Genomic DNA, 20,450 nt, shown 5'->3' on the forward strand with positions numbered 1-20,450 from the left:
AGAGAGAAAGCTAACTGAAAGGCAACTAGTGAGTGTTAAGGGCCAAAATGACGATGGGTTTCATGAAACCCAAGATGGCGACGCCGGTCGTTCACTTGCTGGTGCCTCGAGAGCTTCGCTGTTTGGTCATGGTGGTTAGCATCTGACTGATGTATGATGTCAGCAGGTCATCCATTTTGTAGCCCTGGGGGTGAATTTCAAATAGTTGTGCGTTATGAACGGCTGAAATTATAGACGTCTTTTTACAGCCATATTTCTTGCCACGGTGAAAGGAAATATTTGTGTGTATGGACACAAATTCCAAAAATTTACGCTGTGATCTAACGCTAACCCCAGAAAACTAGCTAAACATAAAAAAAAAAGACTTGATTTTTTTCCCCCCTCACTTTTGTTAGAGAAATTATTTTTTCCGTTTCAATCACAAAGGAAACAGTTGCAACTGCCCCCCCCCAAAAAAAATGTACCCGCCTGACTGTTGCTTTCACGTGATCCTCGCTGAACGAAAGATATTTTTAGCTCACTTTTGCTAACAGTTGAGCCTCGGTGGAGCTCATATGGGCACTCACCAGCGCAGTTTCACACAGCAGCTTGCTCCCTCGCACCAGGTTGCCAATGGTGATGTGGAAATAGGTGTTGCCGCTGCTCCAGTTGGAGATCTTGGTGAAGGGGTGAGTGGTCAGAATGTCCTGCGGAAAGCAACATGGTTAAAAAAAAAAGACCTTCTGCTTCCTACCAGTAAGCTTTAGGTGAGATTCAAACATGGGTGACACAGCATTCAAATCGAAAAACAAGAGCTCAGAGGAACTTTTATAAAACAAAATGCCCCAAACCAAAATTTGGTATGCCCCCCCCGCGCCCAATAAAAAATGGAAAATGGTTTCCACCCCTTAATCTAAAAAAAACAGCACCTACCTTTGACTTTGGGTCAATCAGACTCACTCCGTGTTTGTTTATGGCGATCAGGACAGTTTCCGGGTAATTCGGATCTGTGGTTTGCTGCATCAAAACAAATGTTTTAAACGCGGGGGGGGGGGAACTTCCATTCAACCGTGACGTTTGCGCGATTGGGATATTTGTACCTTGACCTCAAAGAAGGCCGAACCAAAAGTGGACCACTTGTAGATGATTTTGAGGAAGGACAGTTTGGCTTCTTCTCTCGTCTTTCCGGCATGTTTGTTGAACACCGACATGATTGACTGATTGAGGAACAAAAAAAAGAAAACTTGGATCAATCAGCAGTTCAGCATGGAAACCAAAGATGGCGCTCCACACTTACCCTCTTCCAGTCGTCGCTGGACAGATGTCGGCTCTGGTCCTGAGGAACAAGGTCTTTGAGGATCTTGGCCATGTTCTGGAAATGAGACTTGTCCTCCTCGAACTTCACCCTGTAGATCAGCGCCGCCAGCTGCTGCACTTCCTGCTTGGAACACTTGTGGTAGCCTCGCAGGTACTTTGGCAGCTCCTACACAGAAGACCAAGAACTTTACATGGGAGAATTATTGACTTGATTAAGGCGGGATGGCTAAAACTGCATTTTTTTTTCAAACGATTAAATAATAGTTTAGTTCCTCCTCGATGATAAGATAGGAGAGCGTTGAATGACCTGGTAGTAGTGGAAGATGGAGTCCGCCATGGAGTCTCTCCCTGGTATGGTGTTGGTCCACAGCTTTTTCATGAAGAACACCTGGTAGGTCAGTGAAGGGGCCACGCCTGGCACACAGGGGTGGGATATCATGTCGTTTTTGTTTTGTTTTTTTCATTTGTGGTAGCAAAATTTGGAAGGCGTCTTTTTTTTTTTTCTTTTTTCATTACCGTCTTTCACGTGTCTGGCTTTCTTGATCCAGTCGGTCAAGTGGCGCACAAAGTCAAAGAAGAAGTCACCGTCTGGCACGCTGATGACCTGGGATTTTTTTTTTTAAAATCACATCATCACACCTTCAAATTTTTCTACAACACTCCAAAGAATCAACCTCTCATACCTTATCTGTGATCTTAACAAAAAGGCTGAAACCCTCCGACGATTTAAGCATCAGACGTCCCGAAATGTTGTGGCAGAAGTCTTTGGCCTTGGTGCTCGACTCCACTTCGAACACCTGCGAACGCAAAAACGGCCCGACCTTGAACGCGGCGAGCGTTAAAGCGAAATTGTTTGTTACGATTACCGCTCACCTCATCCGAGTCATCCGGGAAATAAACTTTGTGGAAGATCTGCGTGGTTTTGTGCTGGATGGCTTCCACCTCCACCAAGTGAGGAGGGTACTTCCTCGACCCATTTCTACCGCCAATCACAAGCCGAGTGAGATCCACCGGAGCAGCGCAGTAAATGGTGAGAACGAGGGCCGAGTACGTGAGCGAGCGTTTCACCGTAAGGCTTTCTGCAACCGTTGCATGCAATCCGGGGCCAGAGGGTGGTGCTTCTTGGCTTGGAGGAACTTCTGGATGTGAGGCAGCAGGATGTTGCTGGGAGGAAACAAACCCGTGCAAAGCCACAGCAGCTCCCATCCCTTCTCCTCGCTGTACCTGAAAAGACCCCCCCCAACAGTTTTGTCGAGCCCAATACGAGCGTCGGTCGGTCGGTTGAACTTTTACTTGATGTGATTGTCGGTGAGCTGTTTGACGATCTGACAGAAGATCTCATCTTTGAGCGGCTCGGCCTTCAGCGCTCCCTCGAAGATCTGATCGGTGAGTTCGTTGACCGAGCGCGCTCGTTTGGACGGGTAATCGCCCGTGTACTTCATGGCTGGTATGGCCACGGTCAAGGCTGTAAACGACTTTTTCGGGCAGGAAATCGTTGGGCAGTATCGGCAAATGTGATGCCGTTGAGATGAAACGGAACTAGATTTGAGTAAATTGGCAATGCGACTAGCACAGATAAGGTGAGAAGCTCAGTTAAGGTGAGAAGCTCAGTCATCCGGGAGGGGCTCAGAGTCGAGCCGCTTCTCCTCCACATCGAGAGGAGCCAGATGAGGTGGCTTGGGCATCTGATTCGGATGCCTCCTGAGCGCCTCCCCGGTGAGGTGTTCCGGTCATGCCCCACCGGGAGGAGACCCCGAGGAAGACCCAGGACACGCTAGAGAGACTATGTCACCCAGCTTGCCTGGGAACGACTCGGGATCCCCCGGGGAGAGCTGGAAGAAGTAGCTAGGGAGAGGGAAGTCTGGGCTTCCCTGCTAAAGCTGTTGCTCCCGCGACCCGGCCCCGGATAAGCGGTAGATGATGGATGGATGGACTAGCACAGAAACGGCGCTAGCTCTTGGCTAGCACTAGCACCGAGATCGTTTTGGCGTTATTGATTCAATCCTCCGTTCAAGGATATCCATGAACGCCTGGCAGGCCTCCTGGGAAAGCTCCTCATGGGCTAAGACTTTCTTCAGGAGAGGCTGCTTGAGAGGCTCCCGGCTGCAGCTCCACAGACGTTCCTTCCCTCGAGTCTTGGAGATCATCACCCTGCCCAGAGTGCTCTTTGGAGGAGGCCTGAAGACAATGGAACGATGATTTGTTTACAACTCTATCTTGGGAAACGCTCTGCGTACGCCAAGCGTTAGGAACCTAAAGTAATCGTAGGAGAACTCCTCCAACGTGTACGCTTTGCTTTTATCTTCGCTGTTGGCGAGGCTCATCTGGGACAAGGTGACGGATTCGCGCCGCTGATCCGGAGTCATCGTCACCAGCTCCTTTGATGAATGAACATGGGAGGCTTGAAACAAACAACGGGACGTTCCTCGGTATCGCCCCCGTTCGGCCTCGCTCACCACGATGTCGTATTGAGGTCTGCCGACGGTGGGCAGAACGTAGACGCAGTCGGCCGGGAAATCTCCTCGTCGTTTGGTCTTGTCGTTGATCCCGTGAGCCCAGCCGGAGTTCATCACATGCTCCCCATCGTGTTCATCCAGTATGATGAGATCCCCTTTGGAGAAACTCAGGAACGTGGACTCCGCACCTGCCGGGAGATCCGAGACGCACGCGGCGGTCAGCTAACATTTCTTCGACGATCGGGACTCGGGGAGGCTCACCGGGGTTGGGACAGTCCACGAGTGCGACCACAAATTTGGACCGCTTCCTCAGACCTTCCAAGAATGCCACAACGAGGTCCCTGATGTCCTCCGCGTTATTGGACGTGAACGTGTACTCATCTCCTTTGACGGTGGCCAACGTAAAACTCTGGCCTTGGAGTTTTCCTCCCCTTGCGAAAGTTTTCGCAACAAAATCAACGTCAACACAACGAGACGTCCGTAAGATCGACTGGCGTCAATACCTGCTACTGGAGACGGCGATTATTTCCGGGAAGGAAAGCTCCAGGAGGACCTGCTCCTGCTCGTCGACAAAGTAAACGCCGGTCCAGTTGACCGCTACAATCACGTCGTTCTTGGGCAGACTCGGCCCTGTGAGCACAAAACATGAAAAAGCAACAAAAAATAATAAGGACAGTGAGAAATTCACCGCAGAGAGAATCGCCATGCCACCCATTAGCGCTTTTGTGTGACTGACCGGAGAATTTGAAGGCCTCGTAGAAGCGTGAAAACAGCAAAGGCCACTTAAGTCGAGCAAACGACACCACGTCCTCCTTCACCTTCTGGGTGTTGGGCCTTCTCTTACTGTAGAGCCCCTGGACGGACATTCGCGGTGATGACATCGGAAGGACGGAAGCGTGGCGTTTGTCCAGCGCTACCTTCTTGTGGGCGGCGACGATGAGCTGAGCCCACTTTTCGGTGGTCTTGGCCGAGGTGATCTCTCTGTCGGGGATGTAGGAGGGGATGAGGCTGAGGAGGCGATCGTGCAGGATGTCTATGCCGTAATCCACGTAGTACTGTTGAGAGGCCAGCTCGGCTAGATCCTCCTCCTTAAGGGGAAACACACAAACACACACACGATCTTGACGAGACAAGACTGAAACAAGCATTCAGGATCCAGGATCCAGGATCGCTGTCAGATCAGTTCTGAGCGATATGAAATGTGATTTCCCCAAAAGCCAGATGTGGTTGAGGATCCGGCGGCGGCTCACCCTCTCGCAGCGGTACTCTCCGAACTTCACCCCTCGCACGATCTGTTGATAAATGAGATTGGTGGCCACGTGGTCGTTGGCGGGGTCGTGCCACGGGGTGAAGATCTCCTTCCTGAAGAACAGCCTCCAAGGGGCGTTGCGCTCCTGGGCGCCCTGCTCCTTGGCGTACTGCTCGCACTGGGAGACGGCGTCCATGACGTGGTCGCTGCTGCTGCCCAACGACGACACCTGACACAAGAAGAGATGGCTGACCTTCGTTTCCAACTGATCTTCAGCCTTCGTGGTCTTTACCGTCGGACTTTGAGGACTTTTAAGTACCTTGTCGAAGAGAGCGATGTACAAGGAGAACCCGAAGCGATCCGCGAGGTCGATTTTGTCCGCCAGAGCGTTGCAAAGCTCGCTGGCCGTGGTGGCCGAGTCGGCCAGGAGAGTCTTGGTGGTTCCATCCATGAACGTGACCGGCAGCATGATTGGCTTCTTGGATTTTGTAGCCTGCGGGAAGATCAAATATTTCGATTTTTTTTTTCTCTCGATTCGGCAGGCTCCAATCTGCTTTTTCGCGTACCTGTAACTCCAACCAAGACGGCGGCTGCGTCCGCGTACGGTTGACAAACGTCCTTCGCAGTCTTTCCTCACAATACGGAGCATAACCGGGTGGGCCGTTGACCAGGAATGTCCGCAAATACTGACCACGTCCAAAGAGAAAGTTTATTGTCGCCTTTAACGGTTAACATTTATCGGGATATAAATAGCTTAGTTCATAAGTTGTTGGCCTCGGAAGCGCTTTCTAAATAAATGAGTGTTAAAAAAAGGTTCATAACTAAATGCGTTTTAAAGCCCCTGTTTTGCCCAACCATTTTTTTTCCTCTTGTCTTACCTTGACAAACTTCTCCGAGGGCGCGAAGCAGCCCACACAGAGAGACAAGAGGATCCAACCGCGGGCATGGCTGCTTTTGGACGGATTCTGAGAGAGCTGCTTGCAGATCTGACAGTAGATCTCATCTCTAGAGGGGGACAAATCCAGATTGAAATAGATTCAAGCCATCCATCCATCATCTACCGCTTATCCGGGGCCGGGTCGCGGGGGCAACAGCTTTAGCAGGGAAGCCCAGTTCCCTCTCCCGAGCTACTTCGTCCAGCTCTCCCCGGGGGATCCCGAGTCGTTCCCAGGCAAGCTGGGTGACATAGTCTCTCCAGCGTGTCCTGGGTCTTCCTCGGGGTCTCCTCCCGGTGGGACATGCCCGGAACACCTCACCGGGGAGGCGCTCAGGAGGCATCCGAATCAGATGCCCAAGCCACCTCATCTGGCGCCTCTCGATGTGGAGGAGAAGCGGCTCGACTCTGAGCCCCTCCCGGATGACCGAGCTTCTCACCTTATCTCTAAGGGAGAGCCCGGACACCCTGCGGAGAAAACTCATTTCGGCCGCTTGTAACCGATTCAAGCCGAACCTTTGAAATTGTTTGTGGCACCTGAGCGAAGTGTTAAGTTTCAAGTCTATTTTGCAGAGGTACATCCGAGGGAGAGCGCTCACCTGAGGGCAGGCCTCAGGATGCCATTTCCGATGATAAAGTGAAGTTTTTCCAGGTTGGAGGTGGGACGGTCCTCCAGCATGCTGTTCCCCTGGAGGCCGTAATCGCTGTCGGTCAGCCGCCTGGTCACCTGCCGCATTTGAATCATCAACAACAGAAGTCACATTTGCTCGCGAGCATCTCTGGCTGTAATTGTACTTTTTTTGGGGGGGTGGGGGGATGATTAAATCCCGTCTGCTGCCCGTACCTCTTCGGTGATCTTGGACTTCCTCTTCAGGGTGAGAGAGACGAGTTTATGTCGGACACTGTTCCTCTTCTGGCTTTCGATGGAGCTGTTCTGTAGATAAAAAGTGTATCAGCGGGTAGGCTGACTTTTTGGACTACACGTCACTCCCTCACCTCCGCGTCAAACTGCAGCTCCTGCAGCTCCCTCTTGTAGGTCCTCTTGCCGAGGGTTTCATAGATCTTGGTCATGACGGGAATCTTTTCACTGCCGTCGTTGAGGACCAGCTGGCATTTGGGCTCGGGCAGATCGCCCATGAAACGTAGCACGGTGATCCACACGGCTAACGCGGCCTAGCGCACGGACGGCGACGGGACATCAGGGGAAGTTGTATTTTGGCAGGTAAGGCTTTCGGTTTGCGCGCAAAAAAAAAAAAATCCGGTCTCACCAGCTGGTCTCCTTCGTCCTCGTGAAAGAGCAGCGGCTGCTTCAGCGGCCGTCTGATGTACGTGTGGGTGGAGACGCCTTGGAAATACGTGGCCGCGAACTTTGAAAACTTGTACTCGGACAGATCCTCATCTTCCTCGTCGGGCAGCGGCAGAGCTTCATTCACCACCTCCGCTTCGGCTTCTTCGCCGCGGGGCACGTTCACCAAGTCCTGAGCAGAATCGCACAAAAAAAATCGGTCTATTTTTTTTTTGTTTAGTCCCCAAAACAACAAATCTACCGAGCCCGGACTACCTCAAAGCCAGCAGGGGCTTGTCCGTCCTGGTTGGGCAGCGGTCCGGGATTGCCCAGGAATCCAAACATGCGGTCCACCATGTCCGAGTGGTCCACCGGCTGCTCCCTCTCCCTCTCCATCTGCTCCAGCATCTCCTTTTTCCGCCGCGCCTCCTCCCGCTCCTCCCGCTCACGCTCCTCCTGCTGCCGGTCCAGCTGGATCAGGCGCACCTGGTGATTCCGGTCCGCCTCAGCCTTGGCACGCCTCGCCGTCATCTGGTTGCGGAGCCGTTCCTCCTCGGCCAGTCGCTGGCGCTCGGCCTCCAGGCGACGCTGCAGCTGTTATGGCAAGTGTTGAAACTAGTTTCAATATGAGGAACTCGCCAAAGTCGCAACCCTGTGACTTACGAGTCGCCTCGGAAGCGGAAAACTGACGCCGCCTCCGCTCGGATAGCTATTCTAAGAGCTACCCGCGATCAACTCAATAATAAACTGACATTTAAAGCACGTTTGAAAAAAGTGAACGGTATTTATTCAAACTTTAATGTCACAACATGAAACAAAGAGGCATTTTTTCCACTGATAAAATAAACATTATGGCTCACACACAAAATTTTGCAATACAAAAAAGTATCAAATAAGGTTATGTGGTGACACAACAAGATTCATGCAGGAATTACGGGGAGGAAGGGCTCTCGGGGAAAAAAAAAGATTTTTTTTTTTCTCGTAAAGATTTTACGAGAAAATGTCATTGAACAGGCGGCCCGGTAGCCCAGTGGTTAGCACGTCGGCTTCACAGTGCAGAGGTACCGGGTTCGATTCCAGCTCCGGCCTCCCTGTGTGGAGTTTGCATGTTCTCCCCGGGCCTGCGTGGGTTTTCTCCGGGTGCTCCGGTTTCCTCCCACATTCCAAAAACATGCGTGGCAGGCTGATTAAACACTCTAAATTGTCCCTCTTTGTGATTGTGAGTGCGAATGGTTGTTTGTTTCTGTGTGCCCTGCGATTGGCTGGCAACCGATTCAGGGTTTCCCCCGCCTACTGCCCGGAGACAGCTGGGATAGGCTCCAGCACCCCCCGCGATCCTAGTGAGGATCAAGCGGCTCGGAAGATGAATGAATGAATGAATGAATGTCACTGAACTGAAAAGCCAAAGAAATAAATCAAGTGTCACGCTGGTTATCACATGACAGCAAATGACAAAAATAAATAAAAAATAAATTTAAATAAATAAATAAATAAATAAATAAAAACATTTTTAAAAAATAAATAAAAAGAATGTCATAATTTAGACATAAAAAGAAATACTTTTAATCACAAACATGAAGAAATGAGCACCAAATATATAAATGTCTGGCAGTCCAGTAAGGCTTTAGCACATAACGCCCCGTCAGCAGAAATAAGCGGGTCTTTGCGGCACGCTAACGTAACACAAAAAGCAGTAGTAAACGTAATAATGTGTTTTTACCTCCGCCCTGAGCCTCCGGCCGAGGCGTCTGGCTATCATGCCCCTGGTGTAGGCCTGGATGGTCAACACGGCGCGGAGACGCCGCCAGAACGTCTGGCGGATGAGGAACCCCCTGCAGCGGGCCTGGATGAGGGCCACGTGGCGCCGAGTGGCGCGGTAGCCCGTGTAGTACTTTCTGGCCCGGTAGACGGCCTGCAGGCGCAGGAAGCCGCGGCGCATCTGGATGGGGGCGAGGAAGGAAGCGATGTAACGTTCACATTTGATTTTCGTTCGGAATCTGAACAGATCTAACAACGCCCCCCCCCCCCGTCCACTGCAAAAAAGTTCAGATTCATTGCTCATCCGACTTACAATTTTGTAATTCTTCCTGCAGAGATAAGCTCTCCAGAGCTTCTGGATGATGGTCACGGCGCTCCTCAGGCGGAGGAAGTTGGTCCTGGTAGAATGCCGGAAGGAGTGCAAAAAAAATAAAAGAATGGAATGTTGACGAGAAATTCAAAAGAGAAGGCCTTTCCGGAATATTCCTGACCTCTGCTTGAGTCCACGCACCGCCTTCTGGATGAGGATGACCTTGTCGGTGATGCCCTTGTCCCGCTCGATCTCCAGCTGCATGTCGTGGTGATCCTGATAGGGAAGAGGATGTCGGACAATTTAAAAAAAGAACATTTTTCAATTCTGCCCATCAGGTTCATACCTTGAGGAAAATCTTGGTTTTACCGATCTGCCAGTCTCCATGTCTTCCCAATCTGGCCAAGACTATCTGCTGGCAAGTTCCTCGCAGGTCCTCCTGGATGGGAAAACACACAAAGGTTTATTCGTGTCAACGGTTCAACGTCTTAACGGTATTCACCTGCACGTGGGCAGGTTTGACGCCGGGCAGAAGGACGCGGTAACGATCCACAAACTCCGCAAAGGAATATCGGATGGGATAGCCTGCCCGTCTGATCCGGATGGTCTCCATCATGCCAGAGTAGCGCAGCTGACGGATGCACAGCTCTCGGTCGAACAACTGAAAGAGACGGCGGATATCCAGATCAAATGATCAAAAGTCTGTTCAAAAGCAAAAGCCAACCCAATCTTTTTTTTTAATCTTTGATGTACGATACTGCAAATTGCGCAACTCACCATGGGTTTCTTGAGCTCGTTGGGTTTGATGCAGCGTACGAAGAAGGGCTGACATACGCTGAGCGTGCGCATCAGCATCTCCAGCGAACGCTTGAACTGGCTGCTCAGCGTGGGCGAGCGCTTCCTGGTCTCCACACCCTGGATAGGAACACACGTATAACGGGCTTGAGCGGAATTTTTTGTTGTCATGTGCCGGCCACACGATACGAGAACATACGAAAAAATACTGCAACCCGGAACACAGGAAATACAACAAAATCTCTGACAGCTCACGTGATTTGAGAATGAAAATGTCGAGTTGAGGTGGAACGATGGTCTGTCAGAGAGTTTGCACAATTCTTGGAACTAAAATCAACATCGACTTTGGGCGCGTGGCAGTGAAATACAGAAAGGGGGCGCTACTCTGCGGGGGACTTCGGTATAGATCATTGGTGTTTATTAAAGGGGTGAAGGTGGGAGCGGGGGTGGTGATGGGGGCAAACGGGCACTAGAGAGCTGAGGTTACCTTGGGAGCGGGCGTGCTGGGCTGTTGATAGCCACACAGAAACTGATGGCAAAGAGTGAAGAGACAGCAGATTGATGGAGGAAGGGATTGGTGGCATTAGTATCCAAAAAAGAAAAAAAAAGAAAAAAAAGAGAGAAAAGGCGAAGGGAAGCAAAAGTCACGAGGGATAATACAGCAGGAATCCTCGATGTGGATCTAGATCCAGATGCCAGAAGCGTAATATTCTTATACAGTATTATTTTGGACTCAAAGTTTTAAGTTAGCGTCGAGAAAATTCTGGGGTTTTACAGTAATTTCATTTTTAACCCGCCCCGAGCCGACTTTTGGGCTTTTCTAGCAATTTGATTCTTACACAGGCAACATTTGGGAGATTTATGGGCTTGCTTGAATGAATTTATGATCAGTTTATTTGAACGTGAATAACTTTTTGGGGGTGTACGGATACAAGCGGCTGAAATGAGTTTTCTCCGCAGGGTGTCCGGGCTCTCCCTTAGAGATAAGGTGAGAAGCTCGGTCATCCGGGAGGGGCTCAGAGTCGAGCCGCTTCTCCTCCACATCGAGAGGAGCCAGATGAGGTGGCTTGGGCATCTGATTCGGATGCCTCCTGACCGCCTCCCCGGTGAGGTGTTCCGGTCATGTCCCACCGGGAGGAGACCCCGAGGAAGACCCAGGACACGCTGGAGAGACTATGTCACCCAGCTTGCCTGGGAACGACTTGGGATCCCCCGGGGAGAGCTGGAAGAAGTAGCTAGGGAGAGGGAAGTCTGGGCTTTCCTGCTAAAGCTGCTGCCCCCGCGACCCGGCCCCGGATAAGCGGTAGATGATGGATGGATGGATGGATGGATGAACTTTTTGGGGGTGCCCTGCGATTGGCTGGCAACCGGTACGGGGTGTTCCCCCCCCACCCCCCCGCCTACTGCCCGAAGACGGCTGGGATAGGCTCCAGCACCCCCCCGCAACCCAAGTGAGGATTAAGCGGTTCGGGAAATGGATGGATAAATAACGTTTGGGGGGCTTTACGGAAGTCTTGGTTTGACTTGCACAATTTTTGGGAGCTCTCTGACTCGTAACTGGTGATCTATGCTTTCAGAGCGACAGCGTAAAACTGAAAACTGGGCGGGGGGGCGCAGGTAGTAAGAAATCTCGCTAGTAATTTTCCGCTTTTGTTCTCACCATGGCCACGTCTGCCTGGAAGATCTGCTTGATGAACTTGTTCTTGGACGAGTGGACGAGCTGGATGATGTCTGTGTGGAGGCTGTCTCGGTTTTTCTCCAGAAAGCCTTCAAGGCAGACAGTTAGTCGTCCAATGACAGTATCTGAGCTATCGAACTACAGCTACTGTAAGAGATATGCCCGGCAGGAAAAAAAACCCGGAATTTTCTTTTTTCTGTTTCAAACTTGAAGAAAGACGCGTCCTTTTTGAGATCTTAAAACAAAAGAGTGACTTGGACAAAACCGAACTGACCTCTGGTCTCGTAATGCACCACACCGGCAAAGTGTTGGATACCAAAGCGGCTCTCGTAGCTGTTCTTCGGGGGGATGTAGTTGGAGTTCAGTTTGTGCTGTGAATTGAGCTTGTACAACATCGTGGCATCGGTTCCCTGGCAGAGGACAAAGACTCGTCGATTAAATCTGCTTTATATCCGAGTAAAAAAAAAATTTGATCAACGTGCCTTGGGGAACTTGCTCTCCTCGTCAATGAGGGAGATGATATTCATGGGTTTGTTGGCGATCATATCCAGTGCGTCCTGGTTGTCGGTGAACTCGATGTGCTGCCAGCTGATGTCCTCCAGGTTGTACTCTTCTTGCTCCAGCTTGAAGACGTGGCGCACGAAGAACTGCTGCAAGTTCTCGTTGGCAAAGTTGATGCAGAGCTGCTCGAAACTGTGAGCAGAGAAGCCAACTTCAACCGCCGCAAACTGATCTCGAATCGGTCTTGGTTGCACTTGGTCTCCACAGTCTCAGTCTTGGATTTAACAACTCAAAAAACACTTTCACCAGTCAAACCAACCTGTTCACGCTAAAGTTCTCAAATCCAAAGATGTCCAGCAAGCCAATGGAACGACGCATGATGTGATTGTCATCGCAGGACGGGGGTCTGTATATGGCGGCGTTGATCTTGTCCACAATCCACACAAACAATCGACCGTAAATACCCTAAAGGCCCCCCCCCAAAAAAGAAATAAAACGCATTCAACGGAATTCAGCCGTGGATGACCACAAGATGTAAAATAGACATCACTTGAACGGTGAAAGGTCAAAGGTCAAAGGTCCAAACCTTGACAAAGGCGTCCCGTACATCCAGGCCTTGTTCCACGCTGAGAGGCGTAGCCATACTTTCGCCGCGTGTGATCAGGGTTCGAGTGGTCAAACATACCATAACATCCTTGGGCTCCACCTGGGGAGCATCGTCAGAAAGCGAAAAAAATCAAAAACCGGGATCCATCATCATCATCATCGGAACGTTCCATCCGATTATGCCGGTGAATTACTCACCTCCATGAGGGAAGCAGCTGTGACCAGATCAGGCGACCTGATGACAACACAGGCGTCCAAGTTGTCGTATGTACGAGCTGATGGAAACGGGAGAAAATATATCGTCTTTTTTTTTTTTCTTCAAGATGGCAGCCTTCGGCAAGTGCTCTTCAAGAGCCTTGCTTTTTTTGTTCTTTTTTGCTGTTTTTGTCTTTTGTTTTGTCACATGTTGTTTGTCGTTTCATCGTGTGGACCTGATATGGACTGTTTTCAGCGCTTTTTGGCCACGACATTCGTCAAAGGAGCAGTATCTGTGCTTGGGGGTTGCGCCTTCTCGGCAGCACGCCTGTACCAGCACAGATTTTGATTGGGAGGAATGTCGGCGCCATTGACTGTCGGTGCTGGACAGACCTGGGGCGCTTGTGTTTTTTGCGCTAGTAATGGGCAGCATTTTTCACAACCCCGATTTGTTCAGTGGAGATGTCGGCGCTGTTGGAAAGTTGGCGTTGGTGCGGCTGGATGGATGGCCGCTGAAGTTGAGGATGAGGAGAGAGGAGCGTCGGCGAAGAGCGCCGATGCGTATTTGGAACCGTGAGTCGCCGCTTGGAATTGAAGTGGATTTCCATGGGACAGGAGAAGTGAACCAATCTCTTTTTTCGTCAATGAATGCTACAGCTTCTTGTTGACTTTGAAACTTAGCTTGTAGCCGACGTGTGCAACATTTTGAGCACGACGTCTCTGATCCACTGGTTAAAGGACACTTTGATTCTCTCCTCTTTCATCTCAAACTGCTTCAAACAACAAAGCGTGTGACTGAAAAGTGGTTAGGACTGCGCGACTGTCCGTGTTTTATGTTATGTGTTGTGTTTATTATTTTACTTTATGTTAACTGTTTTGTGAAGCGCTTTGTTACAGCTGCCGCTGTTGTGAAAGCGCTATATAAATCAGCATGTATTGTATTGTATTGTCTAAAATCAAACTCAGAAACTCCTCAAAGCCTTCCACTTCATTTACCTCAACCGCTCAAAATCTCACTGATAAGTCAAGTCAAGTCAAGAGTATTTATAGAGGGCTTTCAAACAGCCATCGCCGCATACAAAGTCCCCCAATGTCGATTCGCATCGACGACAACAACCGCTTTGAAACAAACTTGCCCTCAAATCTCAGGTTGCCCATGTGCAGGATGGCGGCCAGCAGCTTGGAGATCTCCCAGGTCTCCGTCTCGGTGAACATGAGCACCTTCATCGCTGCCAAGATGCTGGAGTAGTCGGTCAGGTCATCACGACCGTCGCACTCGGTGCAGTGACCCTACGGGATTGATGATTTTTCCATCAATGTACGGAACTATTGATTGAGGAATGTAACCAAGACCGACCATGGTGAGGTAGCAGTAGTCCGTGGCCAGACCCAGGCCCAGTTTGGCCTTCATCTCTGGGAGCATGCCCTTCAACATGCAGTAGAAAATGTGGTAGTTTCTCTCGTCTGGTGCCTACAGACCCCCCACCCCCAAAAAAAGATAAACACTCATGAGCCGATTCTGTAAGTGAAATGCTGATACAGTAGAATGGCGCTTTGTGCTGGTACGAGTGACCTTCAGCTAGGTCGCTACTACAACATCCTCCCGGCGTGTAGCGATTTTTTATTTTTATTTTTTAAATTACCTGCCGACACACACGGGACTTTTCCAGCAGGTATTGTTCTATCTTGGCTCCTTCGATGGCCCCTCGCTTGTTGAAGTGGATGTCAATGTATTTCCCGAAGCGGCTGGAGTTGTCGTTGCGGATGGTCTTGGCGTTCCCGAAGGCTTCATGCAAACAATCACAAAACCACATGAAAGTCTTCATCATGAGGTATTTCCTGTTCAGGCTAAAAGACACTTGGACAGACTGATCTGACCCCGCCGGCCTCCGCAAATGAGGGGGCGTGAGCCTTTTTAAGATGAGCCGGGTTTACCTTCAAGGATGGGCGTGGCCTCCAGGACCTGCTGCTCAATCCAGGAGTGCTGACCGCTGATGGCCGCCAAGAACTGAAGAATCAACTTGGTGCTCTCGGTCTTCCCGGCTCCGGATTCACCGCTGCCACCATGAGAAAAAAATAAAAATAAAATAAAAAATAAATAAAATATATAATATAAATAAAAATCAGGCCAAAGCCTTATTACATACATTATTACAATGTAGCGACGCACCTGATGATGCAGCACTGGTCCTTGTTGTTGCGCTGCATGTTGAAGTAACAGTTGTCGGCGATGGCAAAGATGTGTGGCGGCATCTCGCCGATCTTCTTGTTGGTGTACAAGCGGATCTGGTCGGGCGTGTAGATGGGCAGCAGCTGGTAAGGATTGACGGCCACCAGGATGGAACCAGTGTACGTCTGTCAAAAGTAAAACACAGAATGCGATATCTAATACTTTTTTTTTTTTTTCAAAAGCCCCCCCAAACCTCAAGATTTGTATTTCAAAGCACCACTGCATAGATTTTAATAAGTACAGTAAGTCACGGCAGCATGACGTGAATCATTTCCAGCAGCGCAGTCACGTCTATGTCCTAATTAGCGGCATTAGCGGTGACGATAAATAATTTGCAAAGCTGTCAATTTAGTGAGCTTTCAATCAAAATTCTCTTTGTCATTCGCTTGAGCTAATGAGATGTTAGCATATGGGGGGGGTGCAAAGCCGGCAAAAAAAAAAAAAAAAGGAATAGTAGCATATGAACGGTGTGACCAATCATACTCACCCTCCCACCACAATTTGTCTACACGATGAGAGAACACAACAACCAAGAGACACATTACACAAATAACTCCTCTACTGGGAAATACGTTTTGACATCATTACACCGAATGATGACGAAAAAAAAAAAATAATAAATGCATAATTACTGTCAATAGATCGTGCGGGGCTTACCTAATGTCAATTATTTATAGTAACGAGTACACTTAACCGCAGGGCATCGCCGACACAAGTAAACAGCTTAACCCCGAGTAGGAGCTTAATAGTCAGGCTACCGGATGAAGTGAATGTCTTCGGGCGCTTAATAGATAAAGACGTTCAAAAGCGTCATTTTGACGTCTATGAAGCGGAGTACGGTTTGCATGCGGGGGGTGGGGGGTGGGGGGGGTGTGACTGACGTAGATGACGCGTTCGTTGTAGCGGATCAGGAGGTTGCGCAGGATGCCGGCTTCGTTGAGGTCACCCAATCGGATCATGTCCTCCACCCCTTGGATGGAGGTGGGGTGCATGGGCTTGATGTGGGTGGCGTTTTGAGGGGAGATCCAGTGTTCCTGGGGGGGGGGGGACAACGGTGAGTTACTGTACTACCATGTTGTGGCAATGCTTTCTCCAGTACTTTATATGACAACAGCATTATTTTCAAAAATAGAAAAAAAAAAATTTTGGGGGGGGGGGGTGCTGTAACTTACCCGGCCTTCATCGTCCAGTACTTGGATCTCGCCCGAGTCACATAGTTTGACCACCGCCCCCACAGGAACGTCAAACTCCCGGCCCGTTTTGAGGTCCAGCCACACATAGTCGCCCTGGAAGGGGAAAAGATGCGTTCAGGTTCCACTCAAAAATGTCACAACCAACTTCAGAAACATTCAAAGCCCCATTGAAAGGGATGAAAACCAACGGGAACGGATCATTCGTAGGAAACTTTCACAATTGTAAATTGCATTTGGCTAAATGACCTTTTTAAGGCAAAGCTATTTGGTTTGTTGAAATACACGAGTCTCTCTCTCTCGCTCTTTGAATTTCTGATGTAATCCTCGTAAAGAGCACACAAGCGTGACTTGGATGAAACGAGGCCTTTAATTCAATTTCCGTTTGTTCTGGCGTCCTTTGCAGCGCACAATTTCATCCAACTTGATCCCATTTTTATCTTATCATTTGCCGATGGGTTAATTGGCTTGTGCTTATCAGGGTTTTAGAAAATTTGGCTTTGGGGGTTCGCGGTGGGCAGGAGGTGTATGCGACCGGTGATTAAAACGATGAGTGACAGCTGCAGTTGGACTCAATCGACTCCCAGATTAGGATCGCAGTCGATCCTGGAAGTAATGGAAGCTTTTTCAAAGTCAAACACATCGGTGAGTCGGGTCTGTTTCCATTCAAAATACAACATCAAAGATGACGTCAATTCCAAATGACAATTCCATTTAATTGATGAAGTTAATTCTCAGCGAACCATAAAGAACATTCAGTTCTTTTTAGTGCAGAAATAAAAGAGGTCCAAAGGTTTAATTTTTTTTCTTCGTCATGCAGCATTTCTTGGTTGATGTGATTTATACTCAAATGTATAGTCTGAACATAAGGGAAATTACCTATAGATACCACAAGATGGCAGCAATGCACTATTTTCCTTAAAACTCTTTGAATCACTTCATCACAGTTTTTTAGAAACACATTTTTAGAAATGGCGTCCGCATTGGTAGCCGACTGGAGGAAAAAAAAAATGCAAGCGCCATCATCGACCACATTTTCACATTTCCTCGCCGACATACCTGCTGCAGAATGACCATGGTTCAGTGTCGGCTTGACTCCAGGGCATCAGACGTCACATGAGTGGAGCCTGCAAAGTGCACTTCTATTAATATTGATGATTTTTAATATTAGAAACATGACATTTTAAACATGAGTGGACATTGGAGGAAGAAGTGTGTGTGTGTGGGGGGGTTAAAGGGAGGCCGGGTGGGGGCTGCCACCACGGGCTTATTGGATTCCTGGAGCTAATCCTACCACTTAAGCACCGAGCATAGTTTACTGTACAGTCATTAGTACGACTGCTCAATCATTTGCTCCCCCATTCAAGCCTTACAGCAAACAGTTAAATACAACACAGGCGAAGTTTCTTTTTAAGTTTGATGTTGATCCTTATTAACTCACGGTTGAAAGACTTCAACACAATAAAGATCTTAGTTTTGTCAAATATCAGACTTTTTCCGAGACCAAAATTACAACACGTCCGCAAAAATGAACAGGGAATGCAAGACGGACGAATGTACAGTATGTCACTGTAAAATTACCGATTGCTATATTTCTTTTCGTAATTTTACTTTGTCAAATTAATGCTATTTACTTCTGAACTCCAATGGCACTGCGAGCATCATATACGTTTTATTTACCCCTGTTATTGTTACATGTAGTTGGGTTCTTTAAAATGCACTTTGTGAAGCTAAGATACTTATTATTATTATTATTATTATTATTATTATTATTATTTTATGATGAAATAAAATTCTGTTTTAACCGTCCTGTTATGTTGTGGATCAAAAAGTTAAAATCTCGGGAAGAAAAGGATTACATTTAAATCTGCTGGCTGGTTCCTTAGCCAATCAGGACGTAGAATACAATGTGGGGGTTTGTACATTGTCAAACACAGCATGACACTGTAAAAAATACAGGATGTCAATTAGGATGACGCTGTAAAAAATACTCGATGTCAATTAGGATGCAATATGAGGGGCAAATATGTGCGCGAGTGCTTGGATGAGTGTGTGTTCATGCTATGCTAGCACATAGCACAAGAGTTGCAACTCACATGGGAGAAAACACGAGCGACTTTCATCGTCCACCGATCCAGTTTAAGACCCCCCATTGTCGTCCATGAAGACCTCTGCAGAAAAAAAGAGACATACGTCTGTTACAGTGAGCTTAGCTCTGAGAAAATGTAAAAGCAAAGTCAATAAATCTATGAATATTAATGGGCAAACTATTTTACTATGTGTATGTTGATTTTTATTTGTTTCTGTCCAAATCATTGCTCCCGGGATGTTTAATCAGATATTTGACAAGTTAAAATATCCTTCCATATCAATCCTTCAATATCGTTTATTGAAATTCAAGTTAACTTTCTTGTCAAATGTGCAAAATACAGCACAGATTTCTTTCCTCTCAAGCACAGTGCAACCTCAGGAGAGAGAGGAGCCGCCGCGGGTGCCCGTGCCGCCATCGACACAACAGTTAACATAAAACATAACATAAAATTACAAAATAATACAACACAACATATACGATGCTGTTTGAAGCAGTTATAGATGAAAGATACATAAAAACAAAAAATATATATATATACTATATAGATAGAAAGATATATATATATATATATATATATACTGTATATGAATGTGGGTGTGTGACTTTTGGTTGGCTGTTCCCGGTAGTTAAAGAATGTGTGCAGGAAACGCGCAGACCGATCACGTGCAAACTAACTCAGCCACTCACCAGTCAACTTTCTTTTTTTTTTTTTTTGCGAGCCGAAGTGAGTGGCTGCATGCGAAGTACATCAACAGACACATTTGCAAACTGCAGTTGTTCGCATCAGTTCGGCTTGTTCGCATCTGTATAAGGTTCAGGCTATCCATTGGAGACGACCAAATGTTGTATGTATGTATATATAATGTATGTTATAAAAGCAGTTCTTTTTAAGTTCTACCGGAGGCATCCTTGAAGTTTACTGAAGTCTCCTTTAAGGCCTGGCCAATAAGCACAGAGCCAGTGTAAGAGGCTTTGGCCTAAAGCTGGGGGCCACCGAGGCCGGCGAGAACTGCAAGCAATGTGGCCGGGTGGTGAGCGAAAGCCTTCAGTCGTTACCCGCCAAACCATCATCATCAAATTCCCCCCCCCCCCCCCCCACACGAACCTCTCAATATGAAGACCCCTCTTGTTGTCTCTTCCGGTGGTCTCTGCTTTATCCACAAGGACAGTACCAGCTGAGAAGATGGTGGAGGAAGCTGGATGGTTTCCGCCTTTCGGGACCGTGTGTTAAATCCTCTGCGGTGGGTCAGACAAGGGGTTCTTTGAGGGGTTTTGTGGTATGGGTCAGTGAAGGAGTCCTCCAGACTCTCGTTGAATCTGATTCATGGCTGCTGATCCTGATTAGGAGGGGTGGTGGGTGGAGCCTGTAGGACAAGGTGGAATGGGAGGAGCTGGTCACACGGGTACAATTTTAATAACCAGACTTTGATATACTTTTGAAAAATGACTTTTGAAGGTTTGTGTATAAATACCTGTGTGCCTGGAGTCCTAAGTAGACACAGATTGCAAATTTTGAGAATAAAGATGGACATTTTATGAAAAAAAAGTATACAAAAACAATGTCAATAGTTGCAAAAAAGAAAAAAAAAAACAGGAATTTCATAACATTAAAATGATCATTTTATGAAGGAAAAAAAAATCCTTTGAAAAAAGTACTATCTTAGAGAATGAAGTAGTTACGAGAAAAAAAATGTACTGGTATCTAATGTCTGGTCAACAAATAACATTGGACTGATATGTGAACGCTGTAAAACCATTTCCCCTGAACAAATATACTGCAGGCAGAGAAATATTAATATTTATAATATTTATAATAATTAATAACAAAGATTTACTCTTGACATTTTTCTTTGTATTAATTCAGCTAAAATAAAA

At 48.0% G+C, this 20,450-nt stretch overlaps 1 protein-coding gene across 4 annotated transcripts; it reads right to left on the minus strand.

Annotated features, from left to right (window-relative positions):
• Positions 1-14: 14 nt before the first annotated feature.
• LOC127588501 (unconventional myosin-VIIa-like) lies at positions 15-19,896 on the minus strand. Of its 4 annotated transcripts, XM_052047241.1 has the most exons (49): positions 19,681-19,896; positions 18,580-18,654; positions 17,543-17,610; positions 16,466-16,579; positions 16,175-16,327; positions 15,234-15,418; positions 14,999-15,120; positions 14,707-14,849; positions 14,421-14,534; positions 14,200-14,353; positions 13,067-13,143; positions 12,849-12,968; positions 12,582-12,727; positions 12,244-12,454; positions 12,036-12,171; positions 11,744-11,850; positions 10,066-10,203; positions 9,791-9,949; positions 9,635-9,727; positions 9,470-9,564; positions 9,292-9,376; positions 8,941-9,159; positions 7,497-7,814; positions 7,204-7,413; positions 6,932-7,108; positions 6,780-6,869; positions 6,535-6,662; positions 5,880-6,006; positions 5,568-5,687; positions 5,321-5,494; positions 5,003-5,230; positions 4,670-4,840; positions 4,489-4,606; positions 4,256-4,382; positions 4,014-4,183; positions 3,753-3,940; positions 3,550-3,674; positions 3,317-3,474; positions 2,590-2,743; positions 2,365-2,520; positions 2,170-2,275; positions 1,980-2,093; positions 1,813-1,900; positions 1,604-1,710; positions 1,277-1,462; positions 1,080-1,196; positions 913-996; positions 567-686; positions 15-184 (listed from the first exon to the last, which is right to left on the minus strand). In XM_052047241.1, exons 3-49 carry the CDS (start codon positions 17,558-17,560, stop codon positions 92-94), a joined length of 6,543 nt encoding a protein of 2,180 aa, XP_051903201.1. In that variant the 5' UTR covers positions 17,561-17,610; positions 18,580-18,654; positions 19,681-19,896; the 3' UTR covers positions 15-91. The 4 variants fall into 4 exon arrangements, with proteins under 4 accessions (XP_051903201.1, XP_051903198.1, XP_051903200.1 ...); XM_052047238.1 differs by lacking the exons at positions 15-184; positions 567-686; positions 913-996; ... (6 more) ...; positions 2,365-2,520; positions 2,590-2,743 and adding exons at positions 10,571-10,612; positions 15,781-15,798 and having other exon boundaries at positions 3,073-3,474; XM_052047240.1 differs by lacking the exons at positions 15-184; positions 567-686; positions 913-996; ... (6 more) ...; positions 2,365-2,520; positions 2,590-2,743 and adding an exon at positions 15,781-15,798 and having other exon boundaries at positions 3,091-3,474.
• Positions 19,897-20,450: the final 554 nt, after the last annotated feature.

Source organism: Hippocampus zosterae, chromosome 16 (genome assembly GCF_025434085.1).
Source record: "Hippocampus zosterae strain Florida chromosome 16, ASM2543408v3, whole genome shotgun sequence".
Lineage (NCBI taxonomy): Eukaryota > Metazoa > Chordata > Actinopteri > Syngnathiformes > Syngnathidae > Hippocampus > Hippocampus zosterae.

Excerpts from the sequence above, each read along its gene's own strand:
- LOC127588501 (XM_052047241.1), bottom strand. Across the intron at positions 6,663-6,779 it reads AGTCCAAGATCACCGAAGAG|GTGACCAGGCGGCTGACCGA; the intron begins GTACGGGCAGCA and ends CAAATGCGGCAG. Across the intron at positions 1,463-1,603 it reads CCATCTTCCACTACTACCAG|GAGCTGCCAAAGTACCTGCG; the intron begins GTCATTCAACGC and ends TCTTCTGTGTAG.